This window comes from Enoplosus armatus, chromosome 9 (genome assembly GCF_043641665.1).
Source record: "Enoplosus armatus isolate fEnoArm2 chromosome 9, fEnoArm2.hap1, whole genome shotgun sequence".
NCBI lineage: Eukaryota > Metazoa > Chordata > Actinopteri > Centrarchiformes > Enoplosidae > Enoplosus > Enoplosus armatus.
In genome coordinates this window covers 15,574,815-15,596,413 of record NC_092188.1, presented here as the reverse complement: position 1 = coordinate 15,596,413, position 21,599 = coordinate 15,574,815, and the positions used below count along the sequence as shown (strand labels likewise).

Sequence of the window (21,599 nt, the reverse complement as noted above, 5' to 3'; positions counted from 1 at the left end):
CCAGCTGTTAATGTCTGTGCAAGGTTTCATTTCTCTGTAAATGATGCAATGGTGCTCCCCTCCCCTGCCTCATACTCCACCCATCTGCTCCTGCATGACATTAACCCCTTAACAGTTGAGCCTTGTAAAACTATTTGTGACATGAAATGAAATGTGATTTTGAGCCTAATTTCTGATGATAAAGTGTACTAATTCCTGGTGTCACTTTTGTCAGTTTTTGTGTGCCACAGTGTAATTACAGATCAGCTCAACAAAAACAACACAGACTCAAACCACAATGAGCATCTGTGCCTGACTCAAACACTAAAAGGAAATCAGTTAGCTGATGTGAAATAACTTGTAGAGTCTCTGCTCTTAAAGGGTTACAGGTTTGTGTTTTTGCCACTGAAATGAAATGAAATGAATCACTCCAAAAATATTCTCTCTTCAGCAAAAGAGCTGTTTAGTTTCTATGTTTTTCGTATTTTACTGTTGAAGTGAAGTGAGGTTATATTTTAAACCAACTGATAACGCCAAATTTCACTTGATGAATCAGTAATGTAATCTGATTACTTTTGGTTATGCATTGCCTATATGGATTATGACGATGAAACTTTGTATTGTATTTCAACCACTTCTTACTTCAGTGCTGCCAGCGTGTCATGTTGATGTTTGTGCTTTTATTTTCAATGTCAAATACCATTTAACCACCCCAGCACTATTTATAATAATTTCACAATGTGCTATTTGATTGCTTGTTGCATTCTTTCACTAACTGTAAATGTGGACACCATGCCACTGCTGTCAGATGAATGTACAGTAGTGCTGTAAAAATATCTTAATTTATCAAAATGAAGAGTATCTACTTTTGGATTATATCATTTTGTCTTTGAATATGTCACTTAAGCTTTTCAGTAAAGAGTGATTTAGCATTATATTGCAAAGTGTGAGGCCTGCAAATGATCAAACTAATAGGGAAGTATACAAAATAAGAATAATACACCATCTGTAGCTTGATCTCGGAAATGAAACTCATTTCAGGAAGTCTGATAATGCCAGCAGCAGCAGCCATAACCAAGAAGCGGCCAAACCAGAGGAAGTTGAGCATGACGTCTGCTCTGGCGTCAAACTCAAAGTCCTGAAGCGCTGGTGTTTGACTTCTTACTGTGAGACTCACCCAAATCCTAAAACATAGTGTAGGTATTGTGAATCATTCCTCTGAATATGAAGGATGAAAGATTGTAGTATTTTTCCACTAAAACGTGTTCTATATATTCCTTTATTTACATTAACTTTGAATATGAAATACTGTGCCGTTCTTACTTCGCATAAATTAAGTTTCTGGCATTATTTTTGAAATGGCTCAGGCATTATTGCATTATGTGGGCAAGTATGGCACTAACATGTCAGTCTATGGTGTCACCAATGCTCCCTGTCATTCCTTCTCTGTCCTGCAGTAGTCCTCATTGTTCCCACCATTCAACACCACCTAACCTCCACACCTATCTGCACACCTGCTCCCAATACCCAACTCAGCTCCCCAGTAAATATACCTGCCCTGTCTATGTGCATTCTGCCTCAGTGGTGCAGCTTGATACCTGTTCTTGCTTGCCTGAAAGGACATTTTCTGGCCTTTTTAGACTTTTTCCCTGCCTGCCTTGCCATGTTTGCTTTTTTTTTGGCCTGCCCTTGCTTAAACTCTGCTTGAACTTCACTTTTACCTTAACTGCGTGTCTCTGAGTCGTGCATCTGAGTCCTTTACCTGCCTCAATGAGCCATTACAGCACAATTGGGATTATATATTTTCTTTAGTTATATTTAAACATGGGGGTCAAAACTAATAGTCACAATATAGCATTTTCGTTTGATAAATTGTTACCTATGATTCTGACGTTGTGCTTTGAAGTGATTTGTGAGATTGATGGATGAGAATTAGTTGAAGGGAAAGGTGAAGAATTAGCAAATGGAAAAGATGAGGGGAAGAAGAGAGAGGGAAGGACAGGTGAAAGGGTAGAAGGACAACAGAAGTCAGAAGAAGGGATAAGCGGGAAAGTAAAATGTATGGAAGGGAAGATCAAGGAGTCTCAATCTGACTGAAACAGTGTTAAATTGAGAGGTGATCTAAGTCATTCTTCCCCTACAGCTAGTTAAATGACTGATGCTCCAACATTCAAATAACTACATATTTCATTTTTGCTCTGAGAAAACATCCATAATATTGTCTGTCTTTTAGGACAACTTTTGATTTTGAAAGACGATTTGCAAGATGATTGCAAGACATCTGCCACATTCGACATCATTCAGTCTTAACCCCTCCAATATTTCCTGTTCTCTAATTGTGGTTGCTTACATGATTTCTGATGTGTTGTCTCTCCTTATTCCAAATGATTTCAGACTTGTAAATATTGCTGACTTAAATATTGTGTTGACTGCAGCAGTGTGCTAAACAAATATGAGTGAGCAAGCACACAGATAAATATTTAATCATCTATAAACAGAGTCGTTTTCACACTATTCCCCTGATTGACAGTTGGTGGTGGAAAGGCACAAAGAAAGTGAACAAAGGCAAGAAAGTGAAAGTGAAAGACTGCAAGTTAGTAAACATTCAATGCATTTTGGTGAGAAACAAACTTTTTTAATTTTTCTTTACGAGAAGACTCTACAGGGCCTGAAAGTGTAAATAATATGGTGTTGCAGAACATATTTCTCTAGCCTCGTCTCTGAAAACTGACATTCTTCAATTCAAGCTTGAATCTCCTCTTGCAACACAAGTGCCGCAGTGCTCTTGAGCATGGCACTTCACTCTCTTAATTACTCCAAAAGGCTAGTTCACAGACGAACAATACAAACCCCATGTGTGATTGTGTGTTTGTGTGTAACAGCTGCTCCCTGTTGCAATGAAAAAACAAAGTGCGGAGTCAATGTGCTATGGCCGACTGAGGATTGAAAAAAGATTAATTAGCAACCTTTAAATACCATCACCTTTAATAGGACTGCATGCTCTGTTTCTTTGTTTGTTTGTTTTGAAGGTCGTTAAGAATGTACATTTCATCTGATAGCTCATTTCCATATAAAAGTAAAAAATCAATTGCAGCTCCTACACCTCATTAAGCCAAAATATTCTTAGCATATCTGTTTCTGTCTCTTTCTCAAAATAAATAAGCTTATCCCCTCTCTGGTGCAGTTAATGATCCAGTGTAGTTTAGAGGGCGGGCAAGTGAGGAAGCTCGGCTCCTACATTGTACTATACATACCCGAGATTACACAGTCTGTTTGATTATGACACATGGAGCGAAATATATAATATATATAATATTAAATCATAATATACTAGAATGCCCTTATTTCTCATAATTCAATATAAGTTAACAACTGGAGAAGCTGTTGTTTTCAACCTTTTTAATGGAAATTCAATATAATAAACCAATAAAAATAAACTATGTAATTAGCACAGAAGCTATTGCTCAGTGTAAGAGAAAATAAATAGGTAATCTTTGCTTTACATTAGTAGCCTGTGGCCAAGTCATACATTCACACAGTAAAATCAATTGTTAACATTACGAGGAACAGTAACTCCAAGGCACTATACATATCATGCTACATATCTTGTTTTTTTAAATTATTTTTAGTATTATTAAATTCCGACTCCTTTTCCTTTAAAAATATCACTGTTTACATTTTTTAAATATCTGTTAATACTGGCATTTCCAGTTTTAACATGTGTACAAATCACATACGGAATAATGTTATAGTGAATCCCCCCACTCCTCACTCCCATATCATCTAGACGATATATCACTATTCTATGAAATACCTTAACATCAGCATCTTAATCAAAAACATGACACACTATTGTGCATTTAAATAAATTATGAAATGTTTTGGGGGATAATGTTATGTTACTTAAATATGGGTTCAGTGGTCTATAATTTTCAAATTTCAACATACAAGACAAGAACATAATAGATTCATCTTTATTGCACCTGGACAGGAAATATGTCTTTGGTTCACCAATTAGAGAATACCCACACCAAAATGAATAAACCACACACATCACAAAGCCTCATCACTACAGAAAAATATGTACAAAGGTTCTTACAGCTAAATTAAAATCATGAAGATATTTGAATTCAGTTTGTTCATGTTTTGATACAAATGATCACTTGTGCATCTTTTTCTTTACTAGAAGGGGCTTCCCTGTGTCTCCACTGTGCCAGGTCAAATTTGAACCATCACACACAAACATCAATTTAAGATGTCACCAGCAGGTGTCGTAGCTACATTGCTAACACTGTACGCAGGATGCCGTGCTGCTGAAAGAAAGCTCATATTTATAGATCTAAGTGTCTTTACATCCAAAAGGCTGAAACTTCTATGCACTTGAAGTCACAGCAGCTGCTTGGTTAGTGATTTTTCTTTTTCCTATAACATCATCAAGCTGAAGCTGCCTCGTGGCATCTGTCTCCATCTTCCCTCTGCGTCCCCTGTCAGTCACTCACAGGGCTTGATCCCGGGTCGGGTCACCCCCTGTGAAGGACGGCACCCAGCGGCTCCAGTCATTATGGTGATAACACCAGTTGCACCCTCACGGTCTGAGTTCATCTCTTTGAACTCTCACGAGTCTGTGGGATTGACGGGGCATGAGGATGTCCTTTGGAATAATGATAATAATAATAATAGCGATGGAGGGCAAAGCCTCAGAGGGGGGTCTCTCCATGTCAGAGTGTCCAAACAAAACTCTCTCTGTCTCTGTCTCTCTCTGTAGCATCAAAACAGGCACAGGCGCATTCCTGTACGCGCGTGCTCTCACGTCTGCAGCGTGAACGCGGTGAAGTAGGGCAGAGAGAGACTCACTGGACATTATAAAGACTGCGAACTAAATTCTAGTCATATAAAATAAAATAATAAAATAGCGATGAAAATGTTCAGTTTTCTGTCTTAATAACTCACAAAACCCAATTATGGTTAATTTCAGGAAATATGGGCTACGTTACTTTCCTTTAAAGGCTGGTATATAAATCAATATATTTATACATCATAGAATATAATATCAACATGATACAAGTCCAATGGATGAATTAGCCTAATTCTTTTTTGTGAATAAGTTGTTGCATGTTTAACTCCGCATTCTTGGGGAAATGATGAACACATTTTGTGCATGCAGGATCTGGAGATGGGATCTGCTGACAGCGAGGGGAGCAAACTCCACCCAGCAGATAGGATCTCAGGCAGGCGGAGCGGAGGGCAGCTTGTGCCGAAAGGGGTCGGGCTGGTTGGTCGGGACGCTTGACAAGTCCCACAGAAAACTTCAGAGGGGCGAAGTCCAGCCCGAGTGCGAGGGAGACGGGGTGGAAGTTAACGTGTGAGAGAGCGTGCTGGGAGCACACAATCACATGTCATTTTAAAGAAATGCTCCAAAGATGGCGGTGGTAATAGCGACGGGAGTTTCAGGTGCCGCCGGAGTGCAAAAAAGTGGCTTTGTGGAGGTTTTGGTGCGGGAGCGGTGGCACAAAGTTTTGGTCAGCTTGAACGAGGAAGCGCTCACGTTAAGCTGCGGGGAGAGCAGCGTTAACGACAGCGTGAACGACAGTGTCAACTCCAACGGCGTTACCAACGGATCTTACCTTGACAACAACAACGCCAACTCCAACAACGGCCCCCAAACTGTGCGCACCGCCTTCACGGACCTCCCGGAGCGAGTGCCCGAGGCGATCGCCAACAGAAAGCGGTGCGTCAAGGTGAGCAAGCAGGAGGTCGGGGGGCTCGGGATCAGCATCAAAGGGGGGAAGGAGAATAAAATGCCCATCCTCATCAGTAAGATCTTCAAGGGGCTCGCAGCGGACCAGACCCAGGCTCTGTACGTCGGGGACGCCATCCTGTCCGTGAACGGAATGAACCTGCGGGACGCGACTCACGACGAGGCTGTGCAGGCGCTGAAACGGGCAGGGAAGGAGGTAACACTGGAAGGTAGGCAGGCTGGACGGCTGTGTGAGGGGACCCTAAGCAGAAGGGGGGTGTATGGGTCAGGGAATCCCAAGCTTTTTTCATACCACATGAATGCAACAATTGATTGTGTTCTTTTATTTGTGCTTAAAGATATCTCACTCAAAGATCCCTAAGGGAACTCTGGACCTTAACACGCATGGGAACCTCATCCTTCAGGGAAGGGAACATGTTGTGTAGGGCTGACAGTCTCTCATTCCACATGGCTGCCTAATTCCTGGTGTTGGGCATTTCAGCCATTAGGTCAGTGGTCCTCAGGGCACCAAGTACCACAAGTTTTCTATTCTACCTGCCAGTTGATTGCAATCACTTTGCGTCCCAGGTACAAATCACTCCCTGATTAGACAAACCGAATAGAAAAGCAGCAGGGCTCCGAGTGTGGAAGCCTGGGAATGAAAACCTTGCTGTAGGATGTGATTTAATTTCCATTACAGAAACAAGATGCTGTTTAATAACAAGCTCAGAAAGAAAATCTGGTGTTTTTATTGCACCAGCCTATATTATTCATATCTCATTTAATCAAATATGTTTTCTTATTCATTCACCAAGTCCCAATTTGTTGATGCCATGCTGTTTCTCCCAGGGTACGAAACTCAAGAGAAGTGAAACTATTTATCTCTGTAAATTGATTTAATCTGCAGAAGAACAGGGGACGACACTCTACCCAATCATACATGTAGTGCAACTTTGCCATCAGGACATGCTAGGTTTTATTATTAGTTGGGAAACAGGTGACTGACTGTCTGCCTTTTGCACAAAAAATAACAGTTCAAATTTCTAAGGAAACCGTTATGCAACCAGAGGTGCCATGGGAGAATCACACAACATCAAACTCATATCGTCTCTTTTCCCCTCACACTCCTCTCTAAGCAAGGCCACTCAAACAAATCCAGCTCTCAAGCGTCTCACACACACATATATAGACACATATGTAAAGGCACACACACACTTAGTTTCAACTCACTCACAAAAGCAGTGTGCAGTCAAGTTGGTGTTCTGCAGTGGTTTTTAGCCAAACGATGAAGATGAAAATTAGGCTGATGGCAGGCAGATTACACTCTGAAGGATGAACATCATTTTACCCCCTTAAAACGCACACATGCCCACACACACACACGTACGCAGGCACAAATACACACGCATTCTCACACACCGGAAAACGTTGCACACATGTGCCCACTTCTGAGTTTTTTTGTTCCTGTTCCTGTGAGGACTCTTGGACCCAAGATAGTAAGAACAAAGTGTCTCTCGCTCTCCCTTTCTCACTCTCACTCATGCAAACATGGTGATGATCCTTCCCAGGGGGACACAGGGGGCTGTACTGCAGAGGAAAAATCAGGTCCCAGCTGAAAACTTACTGAGATAAGAAAGAAGGAGAGAGGGAAAGTAGCAGGCAACGAGGAACGGGAAGGGAGAGAGAGAGAGATGGGAGGGGGTGGAGCTGAAATGTGAATTTAATGGGGAAAGTGCTGAGAGGGAGAGAGATAGAGAGGGAACAGAAGGAGAGCTAACGAGGGAGGCTAAGAGGCTGATATAAAGATGACAGCGAGGGGTTAACTTATGGCTAACAGAAAGATAGAAGTTCACCACAACTGCAATTTAACAGAGATCATTTGCATTTGGGAAAGCAGTGAAACATAGAAGAACAGTACAAAGTGACAAAGTGTGTTTTCAATGGGTTTCATGGATCTTTGGGGGTGTGAAAGGTGCTTAACACGTAACCAAGCATGTAAACTTTCATTTCATATACAAAGACGAGAGCAGTGATATGTAAAGCCTAAAAATCTGTGATGCAGACTCTCTGCTGGCTCTGTTCTGTGGCTCAGCATGCAGTCTGACAGGCCTAAAGTGAATCTCACTATGGGGATCAATCAAGGTTCTGCAGCTGTGTCTCAAAGCTCCAAGCAACCACTGCCAGTGCCTTTGTGGAGATCCAGTGAAGAATTGGTTACGTACAAATAATGCCTTCAATTACATACGGATAAATAAATAAAATAAATGCTTTAGTTACAAGTATGTATTGGTGCATAATATTGTCGGTTTAAGCCGTATGCCGCAAATCTTGTTAAGTGCACTGCAACACTAAAGATTGTTAGGTGAGCTAACATGGTTTACCTGGAGCATTGCCTTATCAGGTCACCTTTAATTATCAGCTTCCAGTAGGTCACAGCAATAAAATGACCATGCTTAGGCAGTTTGCTGTGTGTTGTGTGTGACATGTTGACATGTCACAGCACAAAAAGCACAGGTGTAAATAATACAATGAATGCTGGATTTCATTCAGCTGCTTCAGTTTCAGGGTCCTGGTGTGGTGCACATACATAAAATAGTGGGGATAGTTTTGGTCAGAATGGATTAATATGAGGGGAAATGTTGGGAGAAAACACTTCCATTCTTAAGGTACACACCATCAAACTGTATTTGTTGATGCTTTATTTGCAAGCATCAAGTCAAAAAGCCTAAACATGAAAGTCAGAATACAGTAAAGAGCATCTGCCACACTTCAGCAGACAGGAAATGAGTCAGTGTCCTGTAAGGTCTTCTGTTGATCCCCCAACAAACCTTACCTGTCATTACCTGACATCTGGATGGGTTTGTGTATGAGTGAGTATATGTGCTGCTGTCAGCAGTGTGATGCAGAGTGTGTGTGTCTATGAGTATGTGCTTACTTGTGTGTATATGCATGTGTGTCATCAAGTTTAGTCATCAGCAGCGCAGTCTAGACTGATGCTACAGTCAATATATGTGGTTGGATGTGTGTGTGTGTGTGTGAGAGAGAGATAGAGAGAGAAAGATATAGAGATTAGAAAGAGAGAGAGAGTCAATGTGTCTACCGGCTGACCATTTATGTCATTAGAGAAACCTCCTCTGCTACTGTTTGTGGAGTCTGAGTCAGAGCGGATGATGGTGATGATAATAACAACAATGAATGTGGCGTTGTAGTAATGATTGTTGTGCTGAAGATAATAGATTGAATCATTCATTCCTTTCCTCTGTGAATGTTTATACAGCCAAAACAAAAGCAGAGAGCGAGAGCTGAAGCTCATCTGTTATTCCTGTTGGCAAAAGACAAAAACGTCTTTCCCCTCCAGGTGTAATTATTGTGTTTTTGTACATTGTGTTTGTTTTTTCCTAGTTTTCTTATGATGGTCATCAACAACTGAGCTCTTCTGTGGCTATATAATTAACTTTAACGCTTAGATTGGGAATTTAACAGGGTGACCAAAAATGACCCATAATAAGAAGGTTGTTAAACTGTTAAAATGGTTTTTAAGTATGGTGGTTTATGTTGCCATTTATGGAAATAATGGAAACCACAGCTCTCTGGTTTAAAGACTAATGATAATGAAGTAATGAGTAAGTCACTGTTTGATAATATCCTTTTGGCATAAGTAATAGTTGCCATTGCCATCTACAACTTCCAAAATAGTGTGTTAGCTCACTTTTGCAATCTCTTCAATTCAACACCAACAGCAGTATGTTGAAATGATATGTTAACAAGAGAAAAATTAAAGTCTTGAAGCTCTTCTAAAATATTACACTTGAGTAAACATCTTCGTCAGATCAGTGTCTTCTTCTGAGTTAGTAACTGTTTGACATCAAGTTCAGGGTCAATGAGTAAGTCCGCCTACACACATTTCAAATTTCTTTGTCAAATTCTTTCTATAAAAAGGACCTCTGCCTTACTTACAGTTCATTGTTCAGTGAAGGCAATATTTGAACTCTTTGAGATATTGGTCCAAATCTTACAAAAAAAGATGCCTTGAGGTTGTATTTGTAAAGACCTTTTGTGCTGCTGTAGTATTTGGATACCTGCTCAGTGCCTACAAGGAGAAAAGGCTTTCATTCTGCAATCAGAGGACCCTTTTTCTTCTTTTTTTCTATCTCTTTGCCCTGGTCTGTTCTCCTTCCAGCTTCTGCCAATGTTAAACCCTCTATTTCTCTCCCACAGGCTTAATGAGAGGAGGTTTCTTTTTTCCTTTGGTACATTTAGTCACCCAATAAAAAGCCCCATTTGAGGCATATGGTAGAAAGTCCAATGACTTCAGACCTCATTAAATACTGTGAAGGACCATAAAGTGAAAAAGACACAATGAGTGTATATAGTAATTACACCTGTAATTGTAGAGCGGTGTGTGTGTGTGTGTGTGTGTGTGTGTGTGTGTGTGTGAGAGAGAGAAAGGGAACCGATGCTATGCAATGCAACTGAACAAGTGTGTGTGTGTGTGTGTGTGTGTGTGTGTGTGTGTGTGTGTGTGTGTGTATTCATTGTGAATGTGTGCGGTGGAAACAACTGGACTCTTGGCTCCACTGTCAAGACAAAACAGCTCTTAACACACTGAAGAAATGAAGTGCCTCATTTGGAAAATCTGTAAGTGGATGGGGTTGAGTACAGTTAAAGAACAAGTGAATGGTTTTTAAATACCATCAATGAAAGTGAATGGCATTTTTCAATGGTGACTTGAATAGCAGGTCTATATTGCAATTCAGACATCTGCACCACGACTGCAGCTATTTGGATGAGCAAAATTTGGATCTTTTGGTTTGACTTGTGGAGCAGAAAACCAGCTGCTTTTGAATGAAGGCTCAACTAGTACAAGCCCTCTCCTCTCTAAGTTCTTATCGTGCTTTTGAGGTTATTGTGCAGAGTTGGTGCTGTAATGGAATAGAAACATGACCCAAGGGAAAGCACACACATTTACACATTTCCAGTGTAATGATCACACGGACTCCACCCCATTTATTTTCCCCTCCTCTGGAAACACTTACAGCTCTATTTCTGGGCACAGTTGCGCTGGTCAGTGAGTTTATTTCCTTCCTCCAGACTGTAAATGTTAATTGAAAAGAAATCACCCACTAAATATTATGTTTGTATAATAGCTGTATTTGATTTGTTTTCAATTTAGTCAGTTCAGAAAGTGGACTGTAAATTTATAACCCAAGACTTGAGGAGATGGACATGGTGAATGAGCTGTTTGACCACATAATTGTAGTATCATTGGAAATTCATTGTGTGCAAGTAACATTTTCCTCTCAGCTTTGCCCTCATTAGGACGGCAACTAATGGTAATTTTCCCAAAGATATCCAGTTGACAATGATATAAAGCAGAGAAAAGCAGAAACCAGAGAGTATTTGTCATTTTTGCTTTCTTATTGCAGAAATTGGGATTAATGCATGAATTGTTTTCGTGCCACTTTCCCTTTGGTTTTTCTTTGTCACACTCCTAAGTAAGTATAAAGTGAAGCCCTGTGAAGTCTAAAGCCAGATTTATGGTCGATGCAAGACATTAATGGGAGTCGTGGGGAGTTGTAGGTTTTGATGTAGAATTCAGCATCAGATCCCTCCCGTTGATAGAAAGCCTGCGACACTAGACGGATGTATTGTACTGATATGGTATCATGCTGTAATTATATTCCCCACCGTAACTGTGTTTATATTGTTTCACTAACTTTGTGAAAGTCCATCTTGTTTGGACTATTCCATGTAGTCAATTTATTCAAATTGTTTCATTCACTGTGATAGAGAGCAGGAATCGCGGTAAGCAGAAGGTTTGCGGCGGAGATGGCTTTGCTAGATATGTGTCACTAATACAAAAGGAGAAGACTACTGAGCCTTTTTTTCAGCTTGCTTCAAGTTGTCTTCACTGTCAGCAATCTCTACCGGCATCAGAAACCTGTTGGAGGAAACACAAACAGCCTATGCTGACCAATCACTGCTCTTGTGTTCCCCACGTGGTATCTTTGTCAGAATCAGAAATACTTTATTGATCCCCGGGAGGAAATTGTAGCTACATGCGTAGGTTCCCCAGCTGCAGCAAAACCCCTCAGCGCATAACTATAAATGAAGCTAAACAAATCTTCAAAGTTCAATATTTTAAGCAGCATAATGTGGTTCACTGACCATTGTGATTTTGCTACCGTTTGCCACAATCATGAAATGAAATTTGATAACATGAGTCTAATAAAATGGTAGAAAATGCTTAGTAGTGCATGTGTGTGTGTGTTTGTCAGATCCAAAGTCCAGCAGTAAGGCTGGATTATCACTGACATACACACACACACACACACACACACACACACACACACACACACTTTGTGGACCTGAGGTATTTCCCTCTGTTCCTTTGCAGCTTCATCATGCTTTTCAGCACAGACGATAAGGCAGACAGTGTGTGTTAGTGTGTGTATCTTTGTCTTGATTGCTCATTTCTAAATGTAAATCCTACACGTTCCTTTGTGTCTCATAAATGCACGGCTCCTAACAAACAAAAGCTGACAATGGATCAGTCGTTTTTCAGTCCTTTAATCTGATCTGACTGTGTGGGTTATTCTACAGTGCAGCTGGATCATGTTGTCACAGTAGGTCCATTGAGGACACTCTCATCACCCCCATCTCATCCTCTGTGTTATGTGTCAGCCTGTCATTTCTCTTCTACAGGTTGGCGGTTAGGCTTGTTACACCGTCTCATAGGGGTCTATAGTGCTTCTCCCAAGAATAGTTCACATGCTGGATTACAAATGCCACCAGCCATATGCCAATTATATGCTGCTTGTACAGTGGGATATGCCAATTAACCATCGAGCGCCTACCAAGGATTCAGAACATTCAGGACATAGAGAGCGTACTGAGCACCCACTTTATCTCTGCCTCTCTATTTCTGTCTTTCTCTGAAACATGTGTCCTGTCTCCTCTTTTCTTCTCCCCCTCTCAAACCTAAAAACATGAGGAATTGAAAATAGTTATCAAGCCTCCAGAGATTCAGAGTTTGACATCTACAAGTACAGCTTTCTGTTCTGGTTGGAAAGTTGGGAGTTTCTCAGGTACTCGACTGCATCAATTGTGACTGTCCTATCAGGAGGTATTGGAGGTGGGGGTTCAGTGGTTTTTTTTTTCGGGACTATGACTCTCCTGATGCTGCCTACCTGTAGCAGCGGAGACGATGTGTGAATCATCAGTGCAGCATGAATGCTTTACATTTTAAGAAAGTAACTGATGGGTGAAGAGAGTCTGTTTTGGCTGTCTGCATTTTGACAGGTGCTGTTATCATCCTGTTGTCTGTGCAACATGAACTCTTCAATGATATACATAGGTTGTACACATTTATTTGAATGTGTCACTTATTGTCTTACTACTTAAAGGGAAACCCTATACCTTACATGCAAACCTGAACCAGTTGACCAAAGGATGATACAGTCATAACTTTTCTCACTAAAGACAAAAATGTCATACCGACAAGTTTCCAAACTACCCACACTATCTTTGTGGGCCTTTTGCGCCACAGTTGGAGCATCATTAATGCACAGAGATATTGCTGAGCGTTACCTTTCTATCTGCTGCCCCATGGCAGTCTGTAATACTAACTGTACCAAATGCCTCAGCAGTACCATAATTAAACAGTTTCTATTTCTGCTGTGTATCTAAACATCTGTGGCATCCCCACATCCTTCCTCTGGCCTGTTGCAGACAAACTAAAACAACAAAAGAGTGAACATTGTTAAACAGCAAAGTACAATTTGTTTATTGCCTCTGAAATGCTCCTGATGTGGACTTCATATCAAGGTCAAACATACTGTATATTATACGCAGAATTCAATTGGCCTCTGTGTTAAATTATGTTAAAAACAATGCTAATGTCAAGTTGTTCAGTGCAGTGACCTTGATGCAATTTAAAATGTGATTTTTTAAGTACAAGTGTGAATACATAATTAAGCATACATTTTCATTGTTTACAAAAAAAGTTAATCCATGCATTAAGCATTTAGTAAAAGAAGTTTATGGCATATTGTTCAGTGTAAAGACAGGGAAGTGATTTCTAGTTTTTATTAACTGAAATAAGGAATCTGTTGAGTGAAATCTTCTCTCCCTCAAAATGTGCTACTTCCATGTCCCAGTTCAACCTTCTCTACCACGCCTTACTGTATACTGGAAATCTCTCTCTTCCTTTTCTGCCCAGTGAAGTACATGCGCGAGGCCACACCGTACGTCAAAAAGGGCTCCCCTGTGTCTGAGATCGGCTGGGAAACCCCCCCTCCTGAGTCTCCCCGTCTCGGCAGCCCCCCCATCACCTCCTCCTCACCTGACCCTCCGAGCTCTCCTACCCAGCCCTCCCTGTCTCTGCAGGGTGACAGGAGATGCATACCACTCAGGATGTGTTATGTAACCCGAGCCATGACCACACCAGACCCTGAGAACAGGTAGGTGACACACATTATTAAGTATTTATTATTATTAAGTATTTAAGATAGTGACTCTCTGTATTCATCAGAAGTCTGAGGAAGAGCCTTGTGCTCGCAAAGTCACAGCTCATAAAAATCCTTTTAACAGGAGCTACTTGGTGTGCAGATCTATCTGTTTCAACTTGGAAGACACACACACACACACACACACACACACACTCACACACCATGAAAAATGCCTGTACCCTCGTTCCTGAGCAGAAGGCAGCGCTCTGGATATGCCGCCGTCTTTTTAGGTCTCTCTTAAATACTATCTGTCTGCTCCTCTTGTGTTCACTGCTTTTCATTCACAGACTAATGACTTGTTCATTGATTTGCTCACATAGTTCAGTCAGCCAGCTCACATATAATATTTAATATAATATTATAAGATTTACATCTTTAGGAGGAACAAATGGGCTCGAGGCTGAGTGCCAAAGACAGGGTTATTTAAAAGAGCTGAGAGACAGACTAACAGGTTGTTGATTTTAGTGTTTTCCTAGGATTTAAGGACAAAAGGACATAAATATAGAATATTGCCGGCCTTATCCTTTAAAGTTGAACTGAAATTAAAATACATTCTTGTTATATAGTGAGAATTGTTGGTTCAGACTAACAATGTCAGTCCTGTAATTTGATTAGTGCATTATCTATGTGGATGGGCACTAAAAGTAGTGCGATATATTATTTATTACTGAGTGTGCCGGCACTGCCAGTGACTCAGTAGGTGTTGAAATAACATGAACGTAAGGTAACTTCAAGTGGGAATTGCTAACAAGGTGTAAGATAGCTTCCACTTTTCAATTAGAATACAAACTTAACAGCAGGGTGAAATCCTCCCAAGTGTTAAATGCCATAAAGGGACAGATGGCTTAAATTGCTAACGGTTCACAGCCAACCCGATGTTGATAAAGGGAAAAAAACATTCTTTTATCAATGTCCGTAGGCTACAGGGCTATGATGTGCTTCAGTGAGTAGCGCACCACGGAAGTTGACAGCATGTTTTCTTCCAACGCTGAGTCTCAAATGTCAGTCAACCTGTGCTGAGGGAAATGCTCACCCAGAGGTTTGAAGCCTTGGCAACGTTAGCACAAATCTGTCCAAATATGTATTTTTTTTTCCTCTAAAAAATGGAAAATGATGCACAACAGCTGCATTTTCTTTACAGTTCATATTGCCTTACACACAAAAGTGAGAATTCAAATTTCTTCTTTCAAGTACACTGCCATTATGACAAGGGTGCGTTGGATATATGTTGCAGTGAGAAAAGTATGTCATGTGAGTGTAGTGGTGAACCCGAGCTGACTTCCTTAACTAGCTCACAGGCTTTGCTTCAATATTGTCACTGGCACAAATGTGTCAGAGTTCAACTTTGAAACACCCAAAAGATGGTTACCTTAATGAATCAAAGGTTAACCAATTCTTCTTTGATCCTCAACAGTGTGACAGAGAGAGAATAGAAAAGTCTTCCACTGAAGGGAATTACCCTGTCGTGTTTTTTTCAGACTCTTTTTTTTTAGACAGTTTTCAGTTTTTCTTAAAGACAGACGTTTGAAGTAGCGCACAGATAACTCCCAGCCGGCAGGGGGGTGGTCTGTTAGGAGGTGTTGTCAAGTTAATTGGTTGGTAATGTGACAATGGCCCAATCAAACAGCATGGGGGCCAAAAGCGATTTACTGTTTCAATTTTTTGGTGTCACAGTGAATGTGTGCTTTCTGTCCCACTTGCCTCTCCCCCTGTTTCTCTCTCAACGTGTTGTTTCCCTTCCCCCTTGTTTTTTTGTTTTTGTTTTTTGTCGTCACTCTGTCCTCTCTCGTATTTTTTCACTCTTTCTTACTTGTTTGTGTTTTTCTGCCCCCTTTTATCTCCTCACTGTCCTCTCCTTTTGTTTTCTTTCACAAGCTCTCTCTCTCTCCGTGTTCCCAGCTTTCTCTGTTATCTGTTTTTCTCTGTCTGAATCAATTCTCTCCTTCCATCTCCATCCTCTTCCCATTATTGTCTCTCTCCTCTCATTTCTGTCTCCTATCGATCTGTCCCTCCTACCATGTGCGTCCCTCTCTGCATGTGTATGATTTTAGAAGTGTGAGATAGTTGAACCGCAATAAACTTCAAAGCTTCCGAAGATGGAGGCAATATTAAAGTCAAGTCGTAACAGTGAGCAGTGACTTCAAAGTTTCTCTGTCTGTGTAGACGTTGTTAGACGGCTCAACTGTAAAATGTAAATGCTAACACACACACAACCACTACAACAAACACTTGAAATGAAAAATAAGAACATCACCCATGGACAGAACAGATGGTTCTCTGCTGGCTGGCTCTCCTGTATGATAAAACTTTAATTTCCCACAAAAAAATAAAATAAATTAAAAAAAGTACATTATTCTTGACAGAGGGAAGTGCAGTTGTCACTTTTCCTTGCTGGGAATGTGTCCAGTTATTGACAGAGATTGTGTCCGTGAGTAACTCTCTGTACTTTGCCTGTGGCAGTTTGAGCAACATCATGACTCTCCAGGTTTGAGATGTAGGAAAACAGTTAAAATGCTGACCAGGATCTGAGGTCATACTCGTTTGTGAGAAAGCATCTTTTTGCCCAGCTGCTAACAGGATCTAAGGCTATGATCATATCTATAGAGTCACACTGCTATGGACGTTCCTTTATTCAAAATGTGGTGCATCTCCACAACATGCGCCAAAAAGTATAAAAAAATAAAGAAGGAACAGTTTTATATTGTAGGAAATAGGCTTATTTGCTGTCTTACCAAGAATTAAAGAAGAAAATCGAAACCACTTTCATGTCTGTACGCTAAGTTTGGAGCTAGAGCTGGGAAGCGATTAGCTTAGCTTAGCATAAAGACTGGATGTTAGGGGAAACCGCTAGCCTGGCTGTGTCCAAAGTTTAAAAAACAATCTGCCTACAAGCAGCTCTAAAGTTCACTAATTAACATGTTGTATCTCCTTTGTTTAATCTGGACAGAAATAAAACAGGACCCACCTTTAAGCCTTCATCAAGCTATCATTGCTATCCTGTCCACCAGTCTACCAGTCTTCAGAGTGTGCAATGCTTTCTTCAAGTGGCTTGGTCTTAATGGGTCTAAATGGTCTCCTCCTGATAATGGCATCATATGTGTGATGAGGTCGTGGGTGCCCTCATCCCTGTTAATGCCCCCCCCTTTAGTGTGTCTCCCTTTAGTGTAGTGTTTTAGGAAAAACTCTCTTGACAATAACAAATAGCATCATGTACAACAGCTTGCGGAAACTGAACTGAAAGAGAATGAATCACATTAATCTGTTTAACAAACAAGTAGTTTAACAGGTTTTTTCCTGAAAATGGGATGTGTTAAATAGATTTCTCTTAAGAAATATGAAATTAAATTTAACCCTAAATGTCCATGTGACTTTCAGCTGCGCTGTCACAAATCTTGGTTCAATTATTAATCCTTTTAAGAGCATGGTTGCAGCATATGGTTGAACATTCACTTTGCTGGTCTTAAGTTTGACTTTATTGGTCAGCCAGCTATACAAGGAAATAGGTTCAATATCTCATATAGTGACAAGGTGAGTTTTTGCTTTACACAGATAACACAGTGGTTTGATAGAGCTGGAGGGCAGATTCACAGGTACAGATTAAGTCCTAAGCCAAATGTACCTTGACCAGCATGTTTTTTTATGAAGGTCCTTCCTAATCCTCACAGCCAGGACAAATGCCCCTTTGACTCACCAGTAAATATTTAGTAAATGTTTAAATGGGAGGACACCCAAGTTGAAATGTGGTCTGTTATGATTAATCCACGAAACTCACATTTACACTGGAAAGTTGAATACTTGGTGTTCCCAGATAATGTACATCCGCAAGACTAAACCTCCTCTCTCTTTTTGTTATTTTGGGTTCAGAGCTAAAATAGTTTAAGAGGCTTCATGTTAAGTGACAAGGAAATCTGGCTTATCTTTTCTTTACTAGACTCAGAGCACTGTTGCATCCCTCTGAGGGTTTCTCTCTTCATTTCAGCAGATGCTGTTTAAACTGTGTGTAAGCCTAAGAGGACAGACAGAAGAAGGGAATTTGAGGAAAGGCGAGGCACGTACAATGATGAGAAGAGATGACAAAAGGCAAGGAAAGAGAAGTGAGGAAGAAGAGTCTTGATTCATCTTTATTTTAACTATGTAACATTCTGAAGACATTTTCTTCACCTTACTGTGACATAAACAGTGTATAGGGACATAAAGTCTAATTTTCTGTGACATTGGTGACAGCTTTAATTTAAAAAAATGATAGGCTTATACTCTTATCTTTTACAGTGTATATTAAAAATTGTTATGAGAAGGTGTGGAGAGACAGGATAAGAGGAAGTGAGGAGGGGTAAAGGAGAAAAAGAAAAGAAATTGAGAAAGAACAGGAAAGGCAGAGATGAACAAAGATAAGGAAAGGAGAAGAGAGATGCAAAGAGACAAGAGGACAAAATGAATTAGCACATAAAATGGATTAAGTCTATCTTCTACTATTAATCTGTGTCATTACTGAGGCAAAACACTTGAAAAAACTGCAGTGAATGTGAATGTGTGAGACTTGGATATCCACAGAAAACATGTATGGCTATGTAAAAGGAGGAGATGACTCCTGGTAGAACCAGCATGGTTCCTCACAGTATGACAGTTTTCTACAGTACCACAGTTTAACCTTGACACATTTTTGAAAGGATGTGAAGACTTTTTTCTCTTACCTAGGTCAGGTATATGTCTGCATACTATGATATAATAACCCACATACTTCCGCTGGAATATTACATACAACTGGAATGATACAACCTCTTACTTTAGTTTATTTTACTGTGACGTGTAGCATGTCTCCTGACCCCTTAAGTTGTCCCCAGCATCATTGGTTCAATGTGGAGGTTTGTATTCCATACCTCATCATATATTTTACCTAAAAAATCTGCAGCTCCTATGGCCAAGGAAGGAGGAAGTCCAACTGTTAGCCCTGCCCATTCACAGCACTTTCAGAACAGTTGCATATCAGCCAAGAGAGGGCACTTTGTGGCCCTGTGACAGTGGCTCAATATTTACACACACTTTAGTGGAGAAATCATTGATGGCATGCTGTAGACTTAAAACATGAATAAAAACATGAGACTTGGACTAGAGTTAGACTAGGCCACAAAAATGAGGAACTAAATGCTTGGCAGTATTTCCTGGACATTTTTGACAAAATCTGGTCCTGTTTCTTATGAAAAAAACTGCAGAATCCAGAGGTTTTTGGCCCGTGTGTGCTTGTATGTCTGTACTGAAGACTGAATACTAACTTTTAAAGTGACACACACGATACACACACAGAGACCCAGAAGACCTGCAACTGACAACAGTTTGCTTATGAAGAATTGCCCCTAAAGACTTGAAACGTGACTTGAGTTATGCTTTGCCAAGACTTAAGACTTGTCGTGGACGTGTGCAGCAACAATTATTCCATATTCAGTCATCATCTGGATTTAGGCAGAAGCAGGGGGGCCAAAAAAAACAATTACATTGATTCATTGTGAAAGCTAACCATGTTTTCTTGTTCTCTAAGGTCATCTGTGACACACATTTAATAGCATAACTCCAATAGGCTTATATATTTTGTTTTGTTATATCAAAAATATCAGTCTTTCAACAGTATTGTCACGTGCATTGTTGCTTTCCTTCATGGAACTGTTGTGAATGCATACAGAGTTCATCAAGGAATATTTTGAATAAAATTACTGCATGAATCACATCTGTATGCATCTGTAACAGACCTACCAAGCTTGAATACATATTTTCTATATATAGTCTATAATCCTGTGAGACCCACTACCCTTTGATCAAGTGAGAGATTGAACTTCATTCAAGCAGTACCAGACTTATATAATTCCATACATTCAAGTCCAAATAGCGGCCATCCAGTCCATGTGCTGTTCTCCTGGTGATTCCCGATGTTAATGCATTGTGTCTTGCGTGCAAGAGATGGGTAATTCAGAAAATGGCAGATAATGCTTCCTCTAGGTCTAGTATAACTCATGGGGCATCAAGTTGTTGCTAAAACAAACATAATCCTTTAAGAATCTCCTCTACCAAACGCACATCTGGCCCTGGAGTCTCCCCCCTCCCTCCCCCTCTGCTCTCCCAGTCTGTCCTTAATCAACTTGCCTTTTACGGGCAGCAGTTGTATTTTTAACCCAGAGAAACACCTGGAGCTGATCTAGACGCTCTCGCCTTCCTCCGGGGATTTGATGGAAGAGCAGATTCATCACATTCACTGGGGCTTTTCCAGGTCCCCAGTGTGTACTGTATGAATAAAGAAAGCTGCAAGGAAAGCATGTTTGCAGAGTTGAAACCACCCTGGTTTTGGAGTAGTTCCTATTTTAAACCACTGTGAGCACCTGGACAGTGGAGTGCTGTTAACAGACATGCTGGATTGTTTCTAAGTTGGTGGTAAACTCAAGAATGCATTTCCATTAATTTTGTTAGTTGAAACTGAACCTGTACTCCCAGTTCCATGTTGACACGCAGTCAAATCTCACATCTCTATTTCATGCCTTACCTTAAAGGGTTTAAGACCACAAATACTGATTGGACGAGCAGAGATCACAGTCATAACATAAATGAATTCTTGAAATTAGTACGATTCTACTTTAGCTTCAGTTACAATATTTTGTGCTTTTTCACAGCTCAAAGTTCATATTCTTAAAAAATTGCCAAATCTCAGCTTGAGCACACACATAAGAACCGTTTACCATGCCTTGTCCTCTAAACCTCTGAGTCAGCCATCCTTAATTGTTTGTGTGTCAAAGTTAATTGTAATATAACTCTTACTTTGCATCCTTATTCTGGACTCTTTTTTTACTTTCTTCAACTTTTTTTCTTTCTTTAGTATTTTTACTGCTGGTTTTATTCCACAGAGATGAACACTAACTGTATTGATCAGTGTTTGAATTACTTTTTTTTTTTACTGAAAAAAGTTTATGATGTTTTAGAGCTGCTCCTAAGTTTCTCAAATGAGGCTTTCTGGGGAGCTCATGTCTCTTTCAGGGGAGCTGAGCTCCCCGTAGCTCCCATGTATTTCAAACCCTGGTAATGATGCTACAATATGAAGCAGCAGTGCACTGTAAAGGCTGCAACGTGTACCTTTTTAAAATTCATATTCATTGAGAACACAATCAAAGAGCCTTTCTGTGAGATCAAGAACCATCCTACAGATGCATTTCTCTCGAGGCCAGAAATACTCCCATATGATATAAGGAGATTAGTTATGGAAATGTAGTAGGAGACAGCATTATGTCATATGGCCCACAGGGGATGCCTGAGCATTGCCTGTTTGCAGTGTTTTGAATTGACCTGAATAAACCAAAAATTTCAATACCCTTCATTTCATTGTTCTGACCGAGTGC

The 21,599-nt window shown here is 40.4% G+C and overlaps 1 protein-coding gene across 2 annotated transcripts in view; it reads left to right on the top strand.

Moving 5' to 3' along the window:
* Nucleotides 1-5,313: 5,313 nt before the first annotated feature.
* sntb1 (syntrophin, basic 1) overlaps nucleotides 5,314-21,599 on the top strand; it is a 29,959-nt gene continuing 13,673 nt past the window's right edge. For both annotated transcript variants that reach the window (XM_070912215.1, XM_070912217.1), the window contains exons 1-2: nucleotides 5,314-5,946; nucleotides 13,938-14,178. In XM_070912215.1, coding sequence (XP_070768316.1) covers nucleotides 5,400-5,946; nucleotides 13,938-14,178 — 788 coding nt within the window. In that variant the 5' untranslated portion in view covers nucleotides 5,314-5,399. The remainder of the gene's footprint in view (nucleotides 5,947-13,937; nucleotides 14,179-21,599) is intronic.